The 23,946-nt window shown below is 46.3% G+C and overlaps 2 protein-coding genes across 17 annotated transcripts; one reads left to right on the top strand and one right to left on the bottom strand.

Annotated features, from left to right (window-relative positions):
- Window positions 1-1,471: 1,471 nt before the first annotated feature.
- On the bottom strand, window positions 1,472-13,621 carry Prss51 (protease, serine 51). 9 transcript variants are annotated; one of them, XM_011244872.3, is made up of 7 exons: window positions 13,580-13,621; window positions 12,740-12,866; window positions 5,328-5,499; window positions 4,024-4,216; window positions 2,977-3,236; window positions 1,952-2,094; window positions 1,472-1,779 (listed from the first exon to the last, which is right to left on the bottom strand). In XM_011244872.3, the coding sequence occupies exons 3-7, from the start codon at window positions 5,473-5,475 to the stop codon at window positions 1,480-1,482; spliced, it is 1,044 nt and encodes a 347-aa protein (XP_011243174.1). In that variant the 5' UTR covers window positions 5,476-5,499; window positions 12,740-12,866; window positions 13,580-13,621; the 3' UTR covers window positions 1,472-1,479. The 9 variants fall into 9 exon arrangements, with proteins under 9 accessions (XP_011243174.1, XP_006518369.1, XP_006518371.1 ...); XM_006518306.4 differs by lacking the exon at window positions 12,740-12,866 and having other exon boundaries at window positions 13,580-13,617; XM_006518308.4 differs by lacking the exons at window positions 5,328-5,499; window positions 12,740-12,866 and having other exon boundaries at window positions 13,580-13,618.
- Window positions 13,622-13,696: 75 nt separating this feature from the next.
- On the top strand, window positions 13,697-23,711 carry Prss55 (protease, serine 55). Of its 8 annotated transcripts, none has more exons than XM_017316194.2 (6): window positions 13,697-13,835; window positions 17,295-17,487; window positions 19,703-19,950; window positions 20,295-20,327; window positions 21,923-22,065; window positions 23,352-23,711. In XM_017316194.2, exons 1-6 carry the CDS (start codon window positions 13,781-13,783, stop codon window positions 23,676-23,678), a joined length of 999 nt encoding a protein of 332 aa, XP_017171683.1. In that variant the 5' UTR covers window positions 13,697-13,780; the 3' UTR covers window positions 23,679-23,711. The 8 variants fall into 8 exon arrangements, 7 of the variants coding, with proteins under 7 accessions (XP_017171683.1, NP_001074532.1, NP_001366452.1 ...); XM_030248023.1 differs by having other exon boundaries at window positions 13,742-13,881; NR_166743.1 differs by lacking the exon at window positions 20,295-20,327 and having other exon boundaries at window positions 13,736-13,932; window positions 17,295-17,386; window positions 23,352-23,705.
- Window positions 23,712-23,946: the final 235 nt, after the last annotated feature.

The raw sequence follows: 23,946 nt of genomic DNA, 5'->3' as shown, positions 1-23,946 counted from the left end.
AAGTAAGAGCCAGCATCTTCTAGAACTTTCTTGTGGTGGGTGAGTTGGCTGCTGAGTCGAGCTGACTCAGGACTAAGGAGGACACCTGTGATTAAGCGTCATGGTATGGTATGCACTGTGCTGTGCTTGGAACCAGCGAGTGCTAGCTCACCCCTCCTGGCAACGCTCTGCCGATTGGTGGGTCACCATATCAGAGACTGTATTTTAACTGAGTGCCTTCTCTGTATTGCCAGCTCAGGTAGGACATATTTCTTACTGTCACCTGTAAGGTATCGTATTGTACCTCATAATCCCTTTCCCATAATCCTTAGAAAATAGATGGATGATATAAAATAGAATGAAGTAATATAAATTATATATGTATGAAATATATATGTGTCTGAAATTATATATACATATATATGTGTGTATGTGTGCTTGCATAATGAAAGTAATCACTAGAAGATCCTGTGAAGTGATATATGATATATAATTTTAGAAGTGACACACATTTGAAGACATGAGCCTTCTGTATCTTGCATTTTCCTGTATCCTTACTATGTATTGCTCACCAAGTATCCAAATGAATAAATGCAAAAATAAACTCCCGTGTCCTATGCTAGATAGACTGACCTAGAAAATATCTAGAGATGTAGCCACCATTTGTCCCTGGATGCCTGGTATAGCACTGGTCTTCAGACATGGTCTTGTGGTTTTCTAAGCCCAAATTCTTGGTCTTTGTGTTGTGCCTGGCAACAAGCTACCCTTTGTTTGCAGTGGAAGGGCGTGTTGGCTCTGGTGTCCCGGAATTGGTTCCATCCACGTGGTAGGTGGCTTTGGTCCCTGGGCAGTCTCAGAGTCCATGTAGAAGGAGAAGTAGATACACATCAGAGCTTCTGGAACAAGTTGTCATCAGGAAGTGGGTTTTTTTAAATAAGTTAAGAAAGGGGTGGTCTCTAAGTCATAATCTCCCACTTGTAGTTTCAAGTTGGACCAGAGAGCCCTACCTGCTACATATGGAAAGATCTTTTTTATGCATGTCCAGAGTATGGAGGCGTCTGCTTGCAGCATAGGTTGGGAGCTCCCAGGATGCACACCTAAGTTGGGTGCTGGTCCGACAGACACAAGGCTGGGAATGATCATGTTCCAAGGGAGGAAGAAGGAAGTCAGAATGTCAGAGTGAGAAAAGACTCCTTCATAGAGAGGGAAGGAAAAGATGACTCCCCATGGAAAATTGTCAAAGATTTCCTGAATCACATTCTCCTGACCGTCTTTGTCAGAGAACATGATGTTTTCCTCTGGGGTTCCCGCCCAACCCTCCGCAACACCAACAGCACCTCTTTCAGCATGGAGTTTGACATCCCTACATTAGTATGAGACAGGGAACTAAGTCCGTAGCTAACTCAGCTGATGTAGAGACCAACCGGTAGTCAGCGTTCCTCAGATGCCTTTGTGAGGATGGGAGACAACAGACTGGGCAAACAGTAAGAGAGTCAGAGCTTAGCAATTTGATTTATCATCAGAAAATATGGCAGCAAGCAGTATTTGAGAGCCCATGCTTAGCAATATGGGATGGTAGCGTGGACTGCCAGCCAAGAGACTTTTTGAGGCCTTTGAGAGGGCAAGGGCTCGTCCCTCCCTTTGTGTCTCCTCCAGGATCCATGGGATAAACTGAGCCACAGACACAAAAATGCCTGGCCTCCCCCTGGATCCTGAAGTTATGCCCCAGCTGAAGACACCCACTTGAAAGAGTCTCCGAGTCTCCCAGTTAGCACAGACCATGGGTGCCCCGCTGTCTCCCTGGGAATGAGAAAACAAGGAGCAATAACATGAGAGAGGCCAGCGGGACCTACAGCAAGAGGATATAAAAGGGTGGTGGCTAGTGGTATGAGCAAGCCCCCCCCCCCGACTCCTTCTGGGAACCTAAGAATTGTGGGGTGTGGGGAGGAGGGTATGATGGGAGACTGAGTACCTGGCACTTGCCGTTGGTGCCCACTTCCTTCCAAGCACAAAGCATGTTCCTGGAGAGCTGAGTCACCCTCTTGGCACATGTCCTCCAGCTAATCTGAACCACCCTGAGCTTCTTCAGGTGCATGTTTGAGCCTTTGGCTGAACCTGGCAAAAGAAGCGAGCCTGAAAATGAGCATGAATTGGCCTCTGAGAGTGACACACACACACACACACACACACACACACACACACACACACGCCAGTGTGGAAGTCTGGTGGTTCACAAGTCCCCTAGTGCAAGACCCTGCTCTGCGTCATCTAGGTATCTGTAAATGAGTAGTCCCTCTACAGTGCATCTGACTAGAGGATGCAGGCTCTCTCCAGAAGCAACCCAGTCCCTTACCCTATAGGGGAGATCTCTCTGTGGCACCAGTCTGGCTCTGATGCTATTGTTTGTCCTTGTGTCAAAGTTTAGAGCAACCCAAGGGCTTTGGCAACAGTTTCCCACATCTTGTCTTTGGCAAGCCAAATGGAGACACTTGGAAGAGAGCGCACATCAGGGTGTGCCACCTTGGAGGGAGCAAATAACCACAGTGCTAAAGGAAATCCTGGCTTTTCTCTTCATTCTTTCCTTCTCAGAAGTCTTCCATAAGTGACCAGCCCGGTGCTCTGCAGGAAAGGAGCCAAGCCACCAATACTCAACGCTCCAGGGAAGCCACCGGGTTGGATATCTCAACAAATGGTGGACTATATGTGAGGCAAACAGATGAACAAGCCAAATGATTTTATGGAATCCATAAAAATGACCGTTATTTCCATGTTCTGAGCTTCTTCTAGACCCCATGTGTTTATCTATGTAATTTCATCCATTTCGTCTACTTGACTTAACTGAGGGGCATTGCTGTCGTTCTATGGATGGGAAAAGGTAATAAAAGAAGGTACTCCCCAGACTCAAACCTGAGTTCTCCCTCATCTAAACCACCATTTTGCTCAGCAGAGGGCAACCTATATGTGAGCTTCATCCTGGCCTGAAGGCCAGGCACATACCATGGCCATGAGTATATGCCCACTCTGACATCCAGCACCGGTCCCAGGAGTTCTCCCTCTGTGGCAGGCAGATGGGCATTTTGTCTTTATTGAATTGGATTGGCGTGGCAAGTAGGAGCAGGCAGAGGTCGCTGTCAAGGTCGGGCGGTTTGTAGTCTCTGTGAGCAATGATCTTCTGCACTTGTTTTCTCTCTAAGTTGGTGTCACTGAAAGTCTTGATTCCCATGACCACAGTGACATTGACTGCTACCAGTTCTAATCTGAGGGATGGATACAAACACACAATAGCTGACAATGGTGGTGGGTGAAGACACATCCCAAACAGTAGAACTCACCACTAAGTAGTGTCTAGTAGTGGGTATGCTGTGGGGGTCTAGAGAGACCAAGGAGGTAAGAGTCAGGGCCCAGACCCAGATGGTTCTCTGAGAGAGTGAACCATAGACTCAGGGGAAGCACTGACTAACAGATATATAATGTGCCCACTGAGAAAAGATGGTGTGGACACCTCAGTGATAGGAACCTTGGCTATCTTTTTTTTTTTTTTTTTTTTTTTTTTTGGTTTTTCGAGACAGGGTTTCTCTGTATAGCCCTGGCTGTCCTGGAACTCACTTTGTAGACCGGCTGGCCTTGAACTCAGAAATCTGCCTGCCTCTGCCTTCCAAGTGCTGGGATTAAAGGCGTGCGCCACCACGTCTGGCTCGAACCTTGGCTATCTTATTGACTGCTATATCCCTAGCACTTAAAACAGTACCCAGTAGGTGCTCAATGCGTGCACAGTGGGTGGATGACTCTAACGAAGTGTCTTTACATGCAGATGATGGACAAGAAAAGGGACGCCTATGCTGACTTCTTCAATGCTGCAAGAAGTAGCCAACTTTGTGTAGAGTTGACTAAGTCAAGAGGGGTGACTGGATAGGGACAGACTTCACTCCAAAGCCACCAGGAGCAGAGCCCAGGGCTTGAAAAAGCTTCATAGACCAAGTGACTATCCCAGACTGCATGTGTACTCTATTCGATGTAAATGAAGGCAATGCCACAGACACTTACAGGGTTCTCGGGAAGCAGTGTGCTGCTGTCAGAACCCACCACCGGTGGATGATGGAGCCTCCACACAGGTGTTTCCCAAGCATCTGGATACTCACTTGCCATGGGAACTCACCATGCTGGACCTCAAGCAGCTCCCGCAATGGCAGCCATGATGAGTTTGGGAAGGCAGGTCTGTGGCCACACAGAACTGATTCTGAGAGAGAAAGCCAAGAGCCATTGGTCCATAAGGGGCCCGGAGAAACCCTCCCTCCACATTCTCAGAGCCTTCCCACTTAAGCCCAGGTGGCACCTGAGGTAACTGAGAGCAATCATGGGACAGATCTTAGAAGATACCTCCAAACTGAAAATGGCCAGCACAGGAAAGGGAAATGAACAAAACAAAGAACCTGCCACAGAAGTCATAAATGCATAGACTATGTTTAAAGGGTGTTTGAAGGGCAAAATTGTATGAAAAGCAATGGAAATTTACCAGCTAATGCTGTTTGCTTGATAGAATGGTAAAATAGCTGAGTGACTTTGAGAAAGATGAAATTATAACACATGTGTGCATGCACATGCACTCAGAGAAAGAGAGAGAGAGAGAGAGAGAGAGAGAGAGAGAGAGACAGAGAGAGAGAGAGAGAGACAGAGAGAGATACAGAGATACAGAGAGACAGGGAGTCAGAGAGACAGGGAGTCAGAGAGATGTGTCAGCATCCCTTTGTGTGGGGGTACCTGCTGTAATTCTGCTGGAAGAGTACCAAAAATTTACTCATCTGGTTTACCCACAGTTCCTTCTCCAAGGACCTCAGAGCAAGTGTTACATGAAATGACTTCATATAGCAATGTGATCAATAAAAGTTTTCTGAATTAAATATATCCCTAGTCTGCCCCACCCCTTTCTGCTGCCTCGTTCAGGGTCTGGATCTAGAAGGGTCCTCTATTCATTTACAGAGAGGGCATAGGGTGGGGGAAATGGAGCTAGGTGTTCATCTTGCCCCAAGGCTCCAGTGCTTCTAGAACTCTGGACCCAGATCCTAAGGTGTTCAGAGGAGACAGCATCTTCAACCCATCCAGTATATCTGCTTTGGTCAATCGGTTATAGTCTCCTCATTTCCTAAGCCAGATTGCATGTACTGCCACCTCCGGCGGTAAAGAGTTTTGGGTCTCTGGGTGAGATTTTATACTGTCTGGATTTGGGTTAGAAACCTCTAACTCTGCATTTCTGCATAGGTGTATGAGTTAGCCCCATCCACCCTAGGGGATCCAGGGATGAGGTAGCAGGCTTTTTCCTACCTTTTGTTCTGGGATGGCTTGACACTAACCTTGCTGGTCCTTAGCTTGTCCCTTGGAAGCCATGAGCAGTGCAATTAGAAGTGGGAGCATCATGTTGTCATTCCAGTGCAGTGGTGCCTGCCTTGATGCCCTGCCCACATTGATACAACAGCAGCTGTGGCTGCCACAGTTGTGCATCACAAGTGCATGGCAGAGCCTGACCTGGTGACATCACAGTAAGTGCTGAGATGATAGGAGGAGCAGGCACAACCTGACAGAGCCAAGTCCCTCTCCCAGGCCTTCCTGGTTATCAGTCCCTTTGCATAGTGACTTGGGAATACCTAGATGCTTCATGCTAACCATCATCTGCCTCTGTGCTCTGGCCTTGCCCTTGACTCTAAGCACTTTGTGAAGTCACTTGTTCTACTGCTACCTCTGGCAGTAAAGAGCTTGGGTCTCTGGGTGAGATTTTTATATTCTCTGAAATTGGGTCTCAAAAGTTTCATGTGCCTTTATAGGAGATTTCAACCCTATCATGAGCTGGCTGGAGGAGAAGAATTAAAGTGGGTAGCAATGTACCACTTAGAGTGGGCAGCAGTCATAGTTCAGTCGGCAAAATGCTTGCCTCGCAAGTGCAAAGGCTGGAGTTCAAACTCTAGAACATACATGCATGCAGACAAAACACTCATACACATAAAATAATTAAATACATGGTTTTTAATAAAAAGAATGAGTGAAGCCTGAGGAATGACACCCAAAGTTGCCAAGTTTGTCCAGTAGACTCCACATTCACCTCTCTCTCGTACACACACACATACACTAACACACACATGCAGTCACACATACACACACATGCATACACATGCATTCACACACATGCATACACATGCATTCACACACATGCATACACATGCATTCACACACATGCATACACATATATACACATACACATATACACATGCACACACGCATTTACACATACATACATGCATATACACACATATACACATATACACATACATACACATATACACACATGCAAACACACAAACACATACATATACACACATACACACACAAATACACTCACATACACTCACATATACATACACTCACACATATACATATACATAAATACACTCTCTCACACATTCTCTCACATACACACATATGCTCACACACATACATATTCTCTCATACACAGATATAGATAGATAGATAGATAGATAGATAGATAGATAGATAGATAGATAGATAGATAGATAGATAGATGGATGGATAGATATTATTCTACATGGATGTTATTGGGGGGGTACCCAGAACAAACAATATCACATAGGCAGTCACTCAGGTGAGAGAGGTTGGTGGCTTGAGGTCAGAAAGAGATTGTGAGACTGCTGAGACATAGAGTAACAGCTATTGAGGTGCCACAGCCACTGGCTCCACAGCACACATCGTCTGAAACCAGTGCAGACTGGAAGTTTAAAGAATACAAATAACCTGGGAAGGGGTCCATCTGTGAGGTCCTAGGATGAAAGGCAGGAACAAGAGCCAGAAAGGATGTCTTATGGGGGCAGGGGAGCATCAGAGGTGCATGGGAAGTAAAGAGAGGATTGTCTATGGATAGCATTGTGAGTTCTAAATCTTTCCCTCTTCCCATCACCTCAGTTCATATCTCCCCTGTCCATCACCCATCATTACCTGCTCCACATCATCATCATCCTCATCAGCATTTCAAGATCATAATCATCAATAGCTGCACACTGACAAAATAAACAGCTTCAGGATGTGCCCCTGTCTTACTGGAAAACCCCTCTATCTGCTCTTATTCGTCAACAGTCCTGTCACTCAGTGAGCCTCTCTCCTTCATGAAGGTTCCAGGTGCCTGCCAAAGAGACCTGCCTTGGTTATTACTTGTTCTTTTGCTGTGAAAAGATGGCCTTGCAAATGCATCTTAAAGAAAAAGGCTCAGTTTGAGGGCACAGTCCATCGTGGTGAGGAAATCCTGGTATTAGAAATTTGGGGCAGCTGGTCACATTGCCTCTAAGGTCAGGAAGCTGAGAGCAATGAATCCTGGTACTCAACTTGCTTTTTCCTTTTCATTCACCAAGCCTACAGGATGGTACTGCCCATGGTTGACATGGCTTTTCATACCTCAACTAACTTGATCTAGATAATTGGTGATTTCAGACCCTGTCATTTTGACAGTATTAGCCATCACACTGTCGCTTGTCCAAGCCTCTCTCTTTCCATTCTTTGCCTCCTCTGCTTTCCCTTATCTCCAGTGGGTACCCACTCTATCTAAGTGGTACATTACCATCCACTTTAATTCTTCTCCTCCAGCCAATTCATGATAGGGTTGAAATTTCCTATGAAGGTGCATGGAACTTTTGAGACCCAATTCTAAGTATTATCACCTTACCCCCAACCCCCATTAGATTACAACTCTTTGTTCTTACACCCTCTGTTCCTGGCATGCTGCCTAGTACTTATTAATTGTTTAGTAAATAGGTGGGATTGAAGTGGGTAGGGGCAAAAGAAAAACTCTTCAGTCTTTTAACTGTTTACCCTTAACATCAGAGGGTGTTTCCCTTCACCCTCAATGCTGATCTCTCTTGGCTTTGTTATAAAACATTTGATGAGGCCACAAGGAGAATGTTTATTGTTTATGGTCTTCCCTAAACCCTCAGATAGTTCAATGCTGGTGGGTGCTGCTAAGTGAGAGACTCCTGAGATGGCCCTAGGATCCATTCCATACAGCTAGTACCCATTTGCCTAGCTAACAGCTGAGCAATATACTAACTTCCCACTGGCTTTGCTTGCAGGTAGTATCCCTGACCTGTGGGATAGGACATAGCTTCCTTTGTAGAATGTAAAGGGGTCCTTTTACCAAGCTAGTCCACCCTCATAAAGTCAAACAAAAGCATGCTTCACTCTCTGTTGTGTGGAGCAATCTGATGCACTCTCAGAGCCAGACCCCGACTTCTCAAGCTGCCCCTCTCCCATCTCTGCTCCAAATGAACGCTTTGAATGTCTTAATCAAAATAGGTGGCTTGGTCTCTTTTCTATTGCTTCCATACCAAGTGATCTCTCATTACTGCATCAGAATAAACAAATAATAATACTCAAAGTGGAAGTTGATCTGTGAATGGCTGTGAGTTGTTCCATCCTGGCCCCATCCTCCAGGGCCTATATTATTTTGAGCAAGTCATTTAAAGTCCTTAGTGTCTGAGAACATTAATTAAAACTATGGGAGAGTCAGAGGTTTTTTTGTTTTGTGTCCCCCCCCCCTTTTTTGTCTAAAAGCACCCATGAAAGCATCAGAGCCCTTAAAATGTGTCTGAGTCTCTTCTTCACCACAAAACAAGGGAAGAACTAGTCCAACATAGTTTGTGTAATTGTTCTGCACACTGAAGATGACAGCAAATGACCTCATTGCCTGCAGGGGTCATCAGAGCAAATCAATACTTCATATCTGAGGTGTGCCTCACTTAGAATCTAAGAGGGGGGCACATAAAAGTGACCTCCAAGTTCATGACTCAGATAAGTCAGAGATTATGATCTTTCACCAACTCCACATGCAAACTTAGTGGTGATAGTTGTGACCTGGGTCATAGATCTTCCTTGGCATTGTCACAGCAAATGTGGCCACTGTGACCACAGCTATTTTCTCAGTAGGTGAGAGGGCTGCTATTAGCAAAGCTCTGAGAGATGAAATGCCCCCAAGTTCCTTGTGGACGTGATGGGAACTATATTTGAAGGTGGATAATGTGTAATGTGGTGGTTTGCATAGGAATGGCCTCTATAGACTCATGTGTTTGGATGCTTGCCCATAGGGAGTGGCACTATTAGGAGGTGTGGCCTAGTTGGAATAGATGTGACCTTGTTCGAGTAGGTATGTCACTGTGGAGGTGGAGTTTGGGATTATATATACTCAGGCTACACTTAGTGAGACACACAGTCCTTTTCTGTTGCCTGCAGATAAAGATGTAGAACTCTCAGCTCTTCTCCAGCACCATGTCTACCTGTACACCACAATGCTTCTCACCATCCTGATAATGGAATAAACCTTTAAAACTGTAAGACAGTCCCAATGAAATGTTTTCTTTTATAAGAGGTGCTGTGGTCATGGTGTTTCTTCGCAGCAATAAAACTTAAGAAAGAAGCTGATACTAAGAGTGGGCTACTGCTGTGATAGGCCTGACCATGTTTTAGTTTAGAGGAATGTAGATTTTGGGACTTTGGGTTAGGCAAGCAGTAGAATCTGCTTTTAAGTTCTGCTTTGTGGATCACAGTAGTATGACCATGGAAGACAATGGTGCTGAGAGTGATTTCAAATACAGGGGCCTGGCTCAAGAAGTTTCAGAGGAGATGAATTATAGAATGTTGTCTAGATATCATTCTTGTGATATTTTGGTGAAGAATATGGCTGCTTTTTGCCCTTTTCTGAAGATTGAGCATGAATGGAAGATGTCACTCTTATTTGACATCCACCTCCAACATCAGGTGACTTGTTTGTCTTAGATTTCCTACAATGCTATAAAAGAAATCACAAGGTTCTGGCAACATTTTCCACTGGTCATAAGGACAACCTTGCACCAGAGGTGTTAGAAAAGGGCAGTGTAATAAGATTCCACTATTTACACAGAACGGCACAGGGTCTATGATCAACCACAGCTACGAGCCTCTGCTCTGTTCATGCACCATGTAGGTGAATGAGTTGCTATGTTCTGATGGAAATGCTGGAGGTGCCTCATGGCTTCTTCACCAGTCTTGTGCAATAGTTCTACCGTCATTGTACCCAAAACCAGATGCAATTTCCCCTGAACACAATCAGGACTTTTTCTTTGACCCAGTGAGTGTTCAGCTCCTTCCTCAGGCAAGGTCTGAAGGCTCATGTTCTTTTCAGCATTGGCTCTACTCCCTCTTCTCCAAAAATCAAAGATGAAGAGGATGCAGGTCAAGTGAGCTAACACAGAAGATCCACATTCTCTGGGACTGGAGACCACTTACACCTAATTCCTGTGGGTATGCATGAGGTCTTCACTGTTCCGTGCAAGCCAAGGAGAAGCTATCATGGTGCCAGGGTCCCCTTTTCCTCTCAGCTCCAAGCATCTATAGGTATATCTCCTGGGCGCTCTTTCTAAAGACTCCCTTTGTCTTCCTGGAAGCTGTTAGGATGTACCCTAGGACTATTCCAAGTGTCTCTCCCTTACTAGCACCCATTGGGTCCCCAGACAACCTAGGGGTTAAGGGAAGACTCTACCCAGCTGCATCCCTCTCAGCTGGAGGTGGTCAGCCAGCCATACTCTGGATTTCCCAGGTCTAAGCCAGCATTAGACCCTGGAATGCTACTAGAGGCATACAGAAACAGATTTGGGATGTGTTTGGGGCAAGGGACTCCTTGCCCCACTTCAGTCCTCCGAACTCACTGGATCAAAATCTGCAGGCTAAGCCTGTAAGTCTTCACACAGGGCTCCCAAATAAAACATGGAACATCAGCCAAATGGGAATGTCAGATAATATCATTTTATTCTTCAAATGTCCCAGACATTACATGAGGTATACATAAATTTAAAAAGTCATTTTTAATGGTAGCTCACACCTGTAATTCCAGCACTCAGAAGGCTGAGACAGGATTGCTGGGAATTCAAGGTGAAGCTAGGCCATTTGGTGAGTTCAAGCCAGTCTAGGTCACAGTGGAAAACACTGTATCAAAAGAACAAGCAACAGAAAAATGCTTCACTAATTTTTGTCCTTTTCTATGCTTTTCTCAACAATGCCCAGGCTGCTCTTTGGGAGTCAGAAGATCACTGGTTAGGACTTTGGTGACATCACTTAGAGGATGCCTGTGGAGCATCAGCCAGACATCTATCCTCAAGTGACATGTGATGGTTTGAATATGCTTGGCCCAGGGAGTGGCACTATTAGGAGGTATGACATTTGCTGGAGTAGGTGTGACCTTGTTGGAGAAAGTATGTCACTGTGGGGTGGGCTTCTAGCTGTTTGGATGTCAGGCTTCAGAACAAGACGTAGAACTCTCAGCTTCTCCAGTGCCATGCCTGCCTGGATGCCACCATGCTTCCCACCATGATGATAATGGACCTCTCAACCTGTAAGCCAGCCCCAATTAAATGTCTTTTATAAGAGTTGCCTTGGTCTCTTCACAGCAATGGAAAGCCTATGTCACATGTCTTATTCTGTAACATCTTTTGTGTTTCTGCAAGTTCTTTCAGGCCCTAAAATTGTTCTCTCTACTTTGATTCTAATGCTCACCCAATTCTAGGAAGGAGGGGTTAGCAGCTCACTATAGTCTATGGCAGGCTTCTTGCCTTAGTTACATATGAAGAGACACCATGACCAAGGCAACTTATAAAAGAAAGCATTTAGTGGGGACTTGCTAACAGTTTCAGAGGGTTAGTCTACGACCTTTATGGCAGCATTGTGGCAGCAGGCAGACAGTTATAGCGCTAGATCAGTGGCTCAGAATTTACATCCTGATTCTATGGTAGCAGGCAGAGAGAGGGAGACTGGGCCTCTGACATAGGCATCTTTTGAAACTTCAAAGCCCATATTAGTAACACACTTCTTCCAGCAAGGCCACACCTACTCTAACAAAACCATCCTTCTCAATCCTTCTCAAACAGTTCCACGACCTGGGAACCAAACACTTAAATATATGAGCCCATGAGGACTATGCTCATCAAACCACCACATTTTAACACGTTTTCTATGATACTATTTCATCAAAATATAATATATATACATACATATATGTATATATATCCTTTATTAGTATAATTTGTTTTGAACAATTCTTTGGGATACACATGATTTTACCATTTACTAAAGGTGAAAGCAAAATTATATACTAGAAAGGTGGGTAAGCTTACTTAGTTTCATATAAAGAATTATATCTTGTTAGATATGGTACTAGTGCTTTAATTTCATGTTTCAGGAGGCAGAGGAGGCAGAGGAGGCAGAGGAGGCAGAGGAGGCAGAGGAGGCAGAGGAGGCAGAGGAGGCAGAGGAGGCAGAGGAGGCAGAGGAGGCAGAGGAGGCAGAGGAGGCAGAGGAGGCAGAGGCGGAGGCAGAGGCAGAGGCAGATGGATATCTGTGATTTTTTTTTAGGATAGTCTGGTCTACACAATGAGTTTCAGGACAGCCAGGATACATAGCAAGACTCTGTCTCAAAAAAAAATTCTTAGCTGACCATTTGGTTTTCAACATTGATTAATATTTTTGATTTTATAACCCTCATTACCAAGAATGCCACTTCACATGAACATAGTCCAAAATGTCAGATAAATAGATCTTTTCAGAAGTCATTGGAGATTGTCCTAATCCCAAGCCAAAATTCACTGAACAATTTGTGAAACTCAATATCTTGATCAGCAATTTTCAAAAATCAAATATTCTTGCCCTATATAATCCAAATATTATATCCAAATATGGTACTTACATGCAGAGGAACAATGGTAGGGAAATACTACAGGTCTCCATTTCCCATCACAAAGCTTTTTGTAAGAGTAGAAAACTATATGTGTAGCAAACACACCACAGTGAACACACATGCAGTAGTCTTGAATCTGAGTTTGAAACAGTGTTGACAATGTGAAACATAGCACACACAATGCAGAGCATACATGTGACATGTTCAAAACCACAGACATGACCAAGTCACCAAAGAGCACACAATGAGCTCTACCAGAAATACCTCACAGGTCACTACTCTTTCAATCCACTGTTGCTCAAGTTCCCACAACCCCCACATTCCGCTCAGTGACCCCTATAGGGAGTCATGACAAGAAGCTGTGCTCTATTGAGGCCAGACTGTGTGGAACTGTGTGAGCTCAGTCTGCATGGCTGAGTCTCGTGGCTCTGCTCATAGAATCTGCTTTTCCACCCACTGGGACATGAAGAGCTGTTGTGGTAATAGGTGATATGTATGTCAGGGTTCTTCTGAGGAACATAACTAATAGAATGACTACATATGTATCAAAAATGGGATTTGGATCCACTTATATAATGTGGGCTAGGTAGTTCAACTGTGGCTATCTGTATGCCAGAGGGGCTGAAAATCTGAGAGCTACTTTTTCTACAAGAATTCCTGTCTTCGAAATGCTCATCTAGTCTGGCAGTCAATTTGCCAGACTCACCTGACTTCCATGGGTATGCCCCAATGTGATAGGCTCCCTCAAAAGGGAAGCCCATGAAACTTAAGAATTAGTTACAAAGGGGACCAAAAGCCAAGTGTTCACAGAGGGATGGGTGATCAGGATGAAGGTCAGGCCAGCTGTACCAGAAATTCCAAGGAGAAATGGATGAAGTCCTGAGTGAGCCACCACAGAAAGAAAGGGACTCAAGAGGAGCCTTCATGACTTTATATGAGTTCTCAACACAGCCATTATGACATCGGCAGCCTGGCCAGCTTAGGGAGTCTGAGCTGCCAGTTGACACTATTCTGTCAGCCTGGCCTCCAACACACAGCACAGCCAGAGCCATGATCCTGCCCTCCATCCTGCTACTTGTTGCCCACACCCTGGAAGCAAATGTTGGTATGTGGACTCCTCTCCCTCTGGCCAGAGCTGCTGACCCGGGCAGGTCAGTCAGGATACCTGCTCTCCTCGCCTCCCTTCATCCTATCAATATGTGGTGAGCATTAAGGACAAAGGAGACAGTGGATATGACCCATGAGTTAGCTAACAGCCACCAGGAGATCACCTCCAAGAGTAGAGATCACTTACACCCCTCTTACGGGTGACCTGTCTAATCCTGGAGTTCTACCTTATCAATAGCAATGAAAAGGGATATACCCAGATCTTAGGCCAGGAACCAGCCAAGTGACTTAATATTTTTTCTGTTTCCTTGATGAAGTGCTCTGACAAAAGCGACTTAAGGAAAAAGGGATTTATTCTGGTTCACAGTTTGAACCTAAAGCCCATCATGGGTAGAAGTCTAAGTGCTAGGAGCTTGGAGCTGTTGGTCATATCACATCCACAGTCAGAACTCAGAGTGGTGTGAGTCCACTCTGCTGCTTAGCCCCCATCCTCCTCTTACACAATCCAGCCTTAGTTTACAGCTTCAGGGGAAATTAGCCCAAAGCGCTCCCTAAGGACACAGCATGTCCCAACTTGTACCAATCTGAGCAACACACCGATTTCCTTCTTGTGCCTTCTCCACGATGCCTCTGAGCAGGGCCAGCCTGTCTCTCCGCCTTCAGTGTGTCCTAGGGCCACTCCATAGAGTAGGGTTCGGTGATGCCATTGGCAGAACTGGTCCCTCTAGAGTCCAATGGGAAGAGGCTCCAAGTTGCTCAAATGACTCCTCACAGTGGAGCCGCTGTCATTGTCCCCCGCTTTGTGGTCTATCTGCTGCCACACTGGAATTGTGGTTTGTTCTTGGAATTAAGAATGTGGACAGTGGGATTTGTCTGCCGGTCCTACGAGGACTTTGGTGCAAAGTGGATCTGAGAAATCCTGAAGCAACTGGGACTTGCAGATTTTGCTCTGTGCAGAACACTTTGAGGGGCACCTCATCACTATTGATCCATGTGCTAGCCTAAAGGGGTGGAGTGCTTTATGCCCATTTGAGAGGTGAAAGGACAGGAGATAAGCAAGGGAAAGTAGTGTTCCCTCCAGTCATTGGATAAGGCAACCACAAGTCAGAATTCAGCCTCTGATGTCTGCCCAGAACCTGTGCCCCCAGCAAGTTCTGCAGCAGCATCAGAGTGGAGGCCAGCCAGTCAAGCCTGTCTCTGTCATTATCATGATATTTGCTCCCATGCTTGTACATATATATTTTTAACAAGATAAACCATACAAGTCTCAAATATTATATTTTAGTTATTATATTTTAATTTAGTGTGTGTCGAGTGTGTGTTAAGTGTGTGTGTGTGTGCCTCACAGCACACATGTGGAGATCAGAGAGCAGCTTGTGGGAGTCAGCTGCCCCCTCATACCATTTAGTTCCCCTGGAATAGGATTCAGAAGGTCAGGGCTGGCAGGGTTAGGGTTAGACTTTACCCACTGAGCCATCTCTCTGACCCCTCAAATCTAATTTTGTTTGTTTGTTTTTGAGACAGGTTTTCTCTGTATAAACTTGTCTGTCCAGGCTGACCTCGAACAAAGATTCGCCTGCCCCTGCCTCCCAAGTTCAAATCTGATTTTCATCCTGATCTTTTTACTCAAGCTCCTGTCATGAGAACCTCCCCCACATCCTTGGAAACTCCCCATGAGCCTCATTTTCATGACTGAGAAACAGTTCAGAGCACAGCTTTCGTAACATCAGCGTTTCTTCTGTCTGGTGCTGTTAAGAATCCCATTGCTGGGTACATCTTCCAATATACAGATTTTCCCCTTTAAGATGGTCCTTGTATAGAATCTGTCAGCCAGCCAATTGAGTCTCCAGGTTGTTGAGTTCCTCTCTGGGACAGGCACAGTCCCACCCACAGGACACAGTATCACCAAGACAAGCATGGTGTTTTCTCCACCTGGAACTGGCATTCTGGGGTCAGCAGCAGACAGAAGCACTCTGAAACCAGCCGTTGTCACCTTAAAGCAATAGAGACACCTGCATAGACAATGAGGAATGGCCAGGGCTGGAACCAGGTTGGAGGAGGCTTGACTTGAAGAAGTGATTCATAGGGAGGAGAGAGAGAGAGAGAGAGAGAGAGAGAGAGAGAGAGAGAGAGAGAGAGAGAGAGAGAGAGAGAGAGAGCGCAAACAATTAGTCCAGAGTACTGAGGAGCAGGGGGTCTGGTTAGGCCCCTGATCAGGCCGTATGGCCTGTGTCTGGGGTAGCTTTGCTTCAGTGTGATCATGGAAATTAAGATGAGTTCAGGTTTCCACTGCTCCGGAAACAGTGCCAGACTCAAGGTGAGCACTGTGAGTGTGTCTAGTGAACAAAAAAATAGTTTCAAGGCCAAAAGCACCGAAGAAGATATTTGTTATGACAGTTTAAGGTTTGTGACATATATTGCTAAATCTCAACTTTCCATCACAGATCAGCAGCTGCAGTCTTTGTTCCCAGATGCCCAGTGACATAACCATTCCACATGGACCAGTCAGCAATAATAAAGGCTTCTAGTGGGTTCTGGCACTTTCCATGGCCTCCAGGGCTCTTGTGCACCTCTCTGTTATCCAGGGCTTCAGTAACATCTGCACAGCCGAAGTGATTTAAGTCACAACGTTTTTTTTTCTCACTGGTCTGTAGGGTAGAAGTGCGGCCTGGGGATCTGAGGGTGAAGGCAAGGGTGGACAGGAAGGCCATGTCCTGTGTGCACACTGGAGGAGAACTGCCAGTGTCCCGTCTCTGGTATTGAGTGGCTTGCTTACTTCCTGGGTGTCAGCACTGTTGCATCTCTCTGCTTTGAATGGACTCACCTCTGCCTCTGAGCTTTTTATTTCTCTCTCTCCTCGTGTGTGTGTGTGTGTGTGTGTGTGTGTGTGTGTGTGTGTGTGTGTGTGTGTGTGAACCTGGGATATACCTGTCATTGCTTCCCAAGCTTGATATTATAACCACACTACCACACCTGGTTTTTTGTTCACATGGATTCTGGGAGCTCCAAACTCTGGTCCATGTGCTTGCATGGTGAGAACTATGCCAACCGAGCCATCTCCCCAGCCCTGCCTCTATTTTCTTCCGGGCCTTTAGGATGACAAGCCCATGCCAGCCACCAGCTATTCGGTGGTCAGCAGATTAATTCTGTCCCCCAAATCTCTGTTGCTTTGTAAGTGGAGATATTTGCCAGTCCTATGACACAGTTACCAGACCTGGTGTGTACCCTGGTGGTCATGCTCTGCCCATGGTCTCAAGCAGATGGTCCCAAGCAGGATGAAGACAGAGCCAGCACCTTCACCTCCCACCCAGAGCCATGGGCTCTTTCCTATCACAACAGGGAAGCAAACCTTGGCCTCAGAGCATCCCCAAGGACGTGTCCTGAGCTAGACCCAGCCTGATCTCCCAGAGGTTGACTGGAAGTCTTATTTTTCCCCTGCGGTTTTCTGTTTCTGCAGAGTGTGGTGTGAGACCCCTGTATGATAGCAGAATTCAATACTCCAGGATCATAGAAGGGCAGGAGGCTGAGCTGGGTGAGTTTCCATGGCAGGTGAGCATTCAGGAAAGTGACCACCATTTCTGCGGCGGCTCCATTCTCAGTGAGTGGTGGATCCTCACCGTGGCCCACTGCTTCTATGCTCAGGAGCTTTCGTAAGTATTGAGGGCCCAGGTTCTCCAAGGGGTGGCAGTACTCAGCTACACCGGGCTGTGAGAGGGACCCTGGTGCAGTTGCCCCCTAGACAGACAGGAATGGTTCCCCTCCTCCCCTCCAGTCCGGAGACTCAGATGCAACTGGCAGAGCCAGAGGCTTTGTCTTTCTGTCTCCTAAAACATTGAAGTGTGCCTAGGAGGAAATTCTATTTCTTCACATCTGGCTCCCTTGGCTGTTTGTCACCCTCCTTCTTATTAGCTTATGGAGATTTCTTTGTCCTAAGCCATCAGTGGGCACCTAGCATTGGCTGACAATTATCCATATGCCAAGGTCTTTCTTAGAACTTTTCTTATATACTAATTCATTTGCCTCTACAATGACCTTTGGAAGGAGGTAAAAGAAATTCCTTTGTAGATAGGGAAAGCTAGGTCTGATGAATGTCTATGGCTTGCCCAAGTCCATGTCCAATAGACAAAAGCAAGAAGGAAAATCTGGCTTTTAGCTTCACCTCCTTCAGAACGCTCAGAAAACTGCAGGAAAGGGAGGCATTGCCTGCAAGCCCAATTACTCAGAACCTGATGCAAAAGGAATACACATGTGAGGCCAGCTTGGGCAACTGGGACCTTGTCTCATAATAATAAAATAAAATATAAAAATTGGTGGAATATGGCACAATAGTAGGGTGTTTGTTCAATATGTTTAATGTCACGGGTTCTATCCACAGACTCAACATTAGGGGAAGGGATTCATCCTGGCAAAACCAAGACTATTGTAGCCCCTGCTCTTGCAGGAGACTTGGGACCTGATTAAGATAATTCAGAAACTCATGGCCATCTTTCCTAACCGATGCTTTTTTTTCTAGAAGTTCTATGTGGCCAGTGGAAGCTCCAGATAAAACTCTGGTCCTCATTTTTAAATGGTTGGTAGATCTAAGGACACCAACAGTGGCTGCTGGTGTGTGTAACACCACCTGGCCTCTCTGACAGCTGGTTTGATCTGCCAAGGGGTCCTTTGGGAGTGTTTGGTTAAGGTTGCTATGGGTGTGTTGAAACGGCACAACCAAAAGCAACTCGGAGGGGAGGAGGGCTAATTCGGCTTACATTTGGAAGTCCATCATTCCATCACTGAAGGAAGACAGGACAGGAACTCAAACAGCTGAAATCTGGCAGCAGGATCTGATGCAGACACCATGGAGAAGTGCTTCTTACGGGCTTGCTCCTCATGGCTTGCTCAGCCTGTTTTTTTGTTTTTTTGTTTTTTTTTTAATATAACACAGGACCACCACCCACAATGGGTTCAGCCCTCCCCCATCCATCCCTAATTAAGAAACTGTCCTACAGCCTTGCCTACAGCCATATGGAAGCATTTTCTTTCTTTCTTTTTTTTTTAATTACGTATTTTCCTCAATTACATTTCCAATGCTATCCCAAAAGTCCCCCATACCCTCCCCCCCACTTCCCTACCCACCCATTCCCATTTTTTTGGCCCTGGCGTTCCCCTGTACTGGGGCATATAAAGTTTGCATGTCCAATGGGAGGTTCCCGCCTCTCAGATGACTTCAGCTTGTGTCACGTTCGCATAAAACCAGCCAGAACAGGAGTGCTCTTCAGAGAGCCCAGAATAGAACCCTGATTCTCAGTCTGTTTGACACTAGTGTTCCATTCAGGCCTGGAAAGCCTAAGGTCACAGGTCATTCTGTGTTTACTTCTTAGTTAGAGACTGAATGTGACATGTTAACCACGGGCTCGTGTATTTGAGGCTGTTGGTCCCCGGGTTGTAGTGCTGTGTTGGGAGGTTCTGGAAGGTTCAGAGGTTGGACCTAAATGGAAGAAGTAGGTCTTTGAGCGATAGACTTAGGTGAGTCAGTCCACTTCTGGCCACAGTCTCCATCCACTCACATTTCATACAGATAAGGACAGGTAGGCTCACCCTCCCGTCCGGTGCCTTCTACATGAGAAACCACTACACCTTAAACTGAGCCCAGACAAGCTTCTCCTCACACAGTTTCGAGCCAAATATTTGCTCACAACAAGACAAGTAGATAGCATGCTCTTTCTGCATTCTTCAAACCTTTAAACCTGAGAAACTGCCCCAGTGGGGTGAGTCTTAAAGGCTTCCAGAAGGACCTTAGCTGTAGAGTTTGCAGTCTCATTGGCTTCTGTTCACTCGGGCTTCCTTTTCTCTTCTTTTCTCCATCTGCTTCTGTGCCACCAGCCCAACAGATCTCAGAGTCAGAGTGGGAACCAATGACTTAACTACTTCACCCGTGGAACTAGAGGTCACCACCATAATCCGGCACAAAGGCTTTAAACGGCTGAACATGGACAACGACATTGCCTTGTTGCTGCTAGCCAAGCCCTTGACGTTCAATGAGCTGACGGTGCCCATCTGCCTTCCTCTCTGGCCCGCCCCTCCCAGCTGGCACGAATGCTGGGTGGCAGGATGGGGCGTAACCAACTCAAGTATGTGATTGTACAGGGCCTCGTGGAAACTGCTGGGGCAAGAGCTACGGGATCTGGGGCAGCAATGAGGAAGGGCAAGACAGAGAGAGCAGTGGAATGGCTTTCAGTGGGGGAAATCTCCACACACTGGGATCTTGGGAGCCTCAGTTCAGTCTCTCCTGGGTGCCAGAGAGATGCTGCACCTGAGATGCCAGCTCTGAACCAATCCCTGGGTGTGGTCAACCAGCACAGAGTGGGTTGTGTTTGTGTGTGTTAATGGAATTTCAACCACCAGAGTTGTCCAAAGGCCCCTCTGTTCTATTCTTAGTTCTCACCAAGTAATGTCTCCTACCTGGTCCCTACAGGCTTTCATAATGCGCAGCCCTGGGCTTCTGAAGGTACTGTTACTCAACTACTTTTAGAAGTGTATGTTATCACTTACTACATGTTAGACTATTATTTGGTCAAAATAGAAAAACATGTGGAGCAGAATATGGGAGTAAATCCCCACTGCAGTGTCCCCAAAGATACCTCTGTCCCCAAAGACACCCCCCATCCTCAAAGACACCCCTGCAAGCAAAGCAGTTGGTAGGAGAGAGAGAGGGACTGCAGCCTAAAACTAAAGCAAGCCTTAGGCCCATGAAGACGCCTCGTATGAGCGGAGGCTGGATTTGGCTTCTCTTAGCATTTTAGTGGAAGGAGTCAGGTAGAGGATGGCTGCTGGCTCCAGACAGAACTTAGAAATGGCAAAGGAAGTGGAGAGTGACCTATGAGGTTAAAGCACTCTGTAAGAGAAATAATTACTCATATCTGTGATCAGAATTGAGAATCTTGCTAATGGAGGCCAAGACATTGGTTCCTGTCATCCCTCTTACACTAATTACTTTTGTATGAGACAGAGATATCTTCCAGAAACTTACGGCAAGAAAGGTTTGTTTGGGCTCCTGGTTTCAGGGATCTTAATCCACTGTATTGGGGAAGGCAGGGCTCAGGGGTAACAAGCATAGGGCAGAGACTGCCCACACTACAGTAGGACAGAGAGCAGATAACAGGACAGAACCAGGAACTAAGAATCACCTTCAAAGGCCTGCTCCTAGAGACCTACTTATACCAGCTGGGCCCCAGCCCCTAAAAGTTCCACAGCCTCCAAAATTAGCCCCATCCACTGAGAAACAAACGTTTAAAATGTGGATTTGCTGTGAGAGACATTTCAGATGCAAACAAGGCACCTTCTAGAGAACCAGCCAGGAGCTGGAGAAATGAATGGGTCAGCGGGTGTGCTGCATCTGCTCTTGCAGAGGGTCTGAGTTCAGGTCACAGATCCTGTGTTGAGAGGTTCACAACTGCCTGTATCTCCAGCCCCGGGGGATCTGCTGCCCTCTTCTGGCCTCTGTGGGCACTGACTCTGGTGTGCTTGTGCACACACAGATATATACACATACATATAATTTTTTGTTTTTAAGTTTAAATCTTTTAAAAAAGGCAATACAGCCAATCTATCAATGCTGGAAAACCAAATTGTGTGTGTGTGTGTGTGTGTGTGTGTGTGTGTGTGTGGTTTGTTTGTTTGTTTTTTACTATGCTACAAATGGGTTTTCTGTGGCCCTGTAGCAGGGATGGGGCTAAGTGTGGAGGGCTGTGCTCACGTAATAAACAATAGTAATGGGAGGAGCTGGGAAATCCTCACCCGTGTGCTCCCAGGGAAGTCAAATCCTGGAGCTTGGTGAAGTCAGTCTGGAAGAAGACAGGCTCTGAATAAGAGAGCACTTGCGGGAGGCGGGGTTAATCAGAAAGGCTTATGTGATGATTGACGGCTCAAGGCACGGGCTGTCTGAAGGCTGTGGAAAACCGAGTCTGTGGGGAATACAAAGGAGAGTGGTTTGGGGCTTTGAAGGAGGGTCTGAAGCAGTCTCCAGGCCACCATCATGCTTCATTATCTGCGTAGAGACTGCCCACCTGGTAGCTTGTCTAATGTGCTTTCTCTCTGTACCAGCTGACAAGGAATCTATGTCAACGGATCTGATGAAGGTGCCCATGCGTATCATAGAGTGGGAGGAATGCTTACAGATGTTTCCCAGCCTCACCACAAACATGCTGTGTGCCTCATATGGTAATGAGAGCTACGATGCTTGCCAGGTAATGAGGGGCAGTAGCCCCTATGTGTTTCCCTTGCAAGAATATCTCCTCTGCCCCCCTGGGAATAGATTAAGATTCTAAAGTGCTGGCACCAGGAAGGGGTCAGTCAGTAAAGCGCTTGCCTGCGCTTTACTGAGGACCTAGGTCTGGTCTTCCAAATGCATGTTTAAAAAAAAAAAAAAAAGCCAGTCCAGGTGGCATGCACTTGCACTGCAGAGAGAAGGCAGAGAGAGACTCCTTGGGGCTCTAGGACCAGCCAACCTACTGGGCAAGTTCAGGCTAGTGAGAGACACTGTCTCAAAGCAAAACAAAAGCAAGCAAGCAAGCAAGCAAACTGAAACCAAAACCAAAACCAAAAGATCAATAGTAGACTCAATGACTAAGGCTTTAGAACTTTAGAAGTTGTTCGCTTGCCTCTGTATGCATTAGAACCCACATATACACTTGGGAGCATACATATGGGCGCACGCACGCTTGCACACACACACACCCACACACACACCCACACACACACACATATACACACACATATGAGAGAGAGAGACAGAGAGACAGACAGAGACAGAGAGACATACAGAGACAGAAAGACGAAGAGTCTGAGCCAGTCTTGAGTCACAGGATTCTGAAGGGATTCCAAGTCTTGTGTGAAGCCCACATATACAGTAGCCCTTGCACTGCCACCCCCCCCCCCCCACACACACACACACACCCAGCCAGCCTGAAGCATGCCTACAAAAGATCTCAGGTCTTCAGGAACACTAAGTCATTAGGATTTCACCGTGTCTTCCACCTGTCTCTGCCTCTCTGGCACTGGGCCACCAGACCTAGACTTTTAAATGTAGATTCTGGGAGTTTAAGTCAGATCCTGGCTGAGTCCTCTCTTCAACACTCCTATATTTTTCTTCTCTGCCTTTTCCAGAGCCTGGTTTAAAAAACAAAACAAAACAAAACAAACAACAACAACAACAAAACCCAAAAACAAACAAACAAAAAAACCCAAAATCCTCATACCCCTGGTTCAATTTTCCTTCTGCCTGACTTCTGCACTCTCTCTTTGATCTTGCACACTGCTGGCCTTGTGCCTTGTACCTATTGCTCCACAAGCTACCTGTTAGCCACACACTTCCCTGTGGGTCCAAGATGGGGCAGTCACCTTGGTCAGTGATAACAAGATTTATCTGAGTATCCTGGTAAGTCAATGGCTACCTCCTCATTGAATGAGCTGTGCCCAGCCTCTATGGGCAATTAAAATGGACTTAATATTGAGCTGTGTTCTCTGTCCACAGGGTGACAGTGGGGGACCGCTTGTCTGCACCACAGATCCTGGCAGTAGGTGGTACCAGGTGGGCATCATCAGCTGGGGCAAGAGCTGTGGAAAAAAAGGCTTCCCAGGGATATATACTGTATTGGCAAAGTATACCCTGTGGATTGAGAAAATAGCCCAGACAGAGGGGAAGCCCCTGGATTTTAGAGGTCAGAGCTCCTCTAACAAGAAGAAAAACAGACAGAACAATCAGCTCTCCAAATCCCCAGCCCTGAACTGCCCCCAAAGCTGGCTCCTGCCCTGTCTGCTGTCCTTTGCACTGCTTAGAGCCTTGTCCAACTGGAAATAAAACAATGCAGTCTCTGATCCACCCTAACCCTAAGTTACAGTGTGCTTTGGGGCTCACTACAAATCTGAACAAACATTGAGGACCTGGAGGTGTGGACAGACAGAAGAGAACCCCAAAGATAGGCTGAAGCCCTGGTTCAGGGGCTGAATGCTGATACAGCCAGGTGGGACATACTGTTAACAGCTCTCTCAGCTGAACTCTGTTGTCACTCTCAGCCACCTGCCAGTTCAAGCTGATTTCTTGTGGGAGGGGCCTTACCTAGCTGCTG

The sequence above is a fragment of the Mus musculus genome, chromosome 14 (genome assembly GCF_000001635.26).
Source record: "Mus musculus strain C57BL/6J chromosome 14, GRCm38.p6 C57BL/6J".
Taxonomy (NCBI): domain Eukaryota; kingdom Metazoa; phylum Chordata; class Mammalia; order Rodentia; family Muridae; genus Mus; species Mus musculus.
Note: the sequence above shows the minus strand (reverse complement) of the source record. Positions and strands in the feature narration are given on the sequence as shown.

Excerpts from the sequence above, each read along its gene's own strand:
- Prss55 (NM_001379522.1), top strand. The coding sequence starts at position 13,830 with ATGTTGGTATGTGGACTCCTCTCCCTCTGGCCAGAGCTGCTGACCCGG. Across the intron at positions 17,488-19,702 it reads TTCTATGCTCAGGAGCTTTC|CCCAACAGATCTCAGAGTCA; the intron begins GTAAGTATTGAG and ends CTGTGCCACCAG. Across the intron at positions 19,951-21,922 it reads ATGGGGCGTAACCAACTCAA|CTGACAAGGAATCTATGTCA; the intron begins GTATGTGATTGT and ends TCTCTGTACCAG.
- Prss51 (XM_011244872.3), bottom strand. The coding sequence starts at position 5,475 with ATGCACAACTGTGGCAGCCACAGCTGCTGTTGTATCAATGTGGGCAGG. Across the intron at positions 4,217-5,327 it reads ACAAGCTAAGGACCAGCAAG|AATCAGTTCTGTGTGGCCAC; the intron begins GTTAGTGTCAAG and ends TTTCTCTCTCAG. Across the intron at positions 2,095-2,976 it reads GGCATATACTCATGGCCATG|GTTCAGCCAAAGGCTCAAAC; the intron begins GTATGTGCCTGG and ends TTCTTTTGCCAG.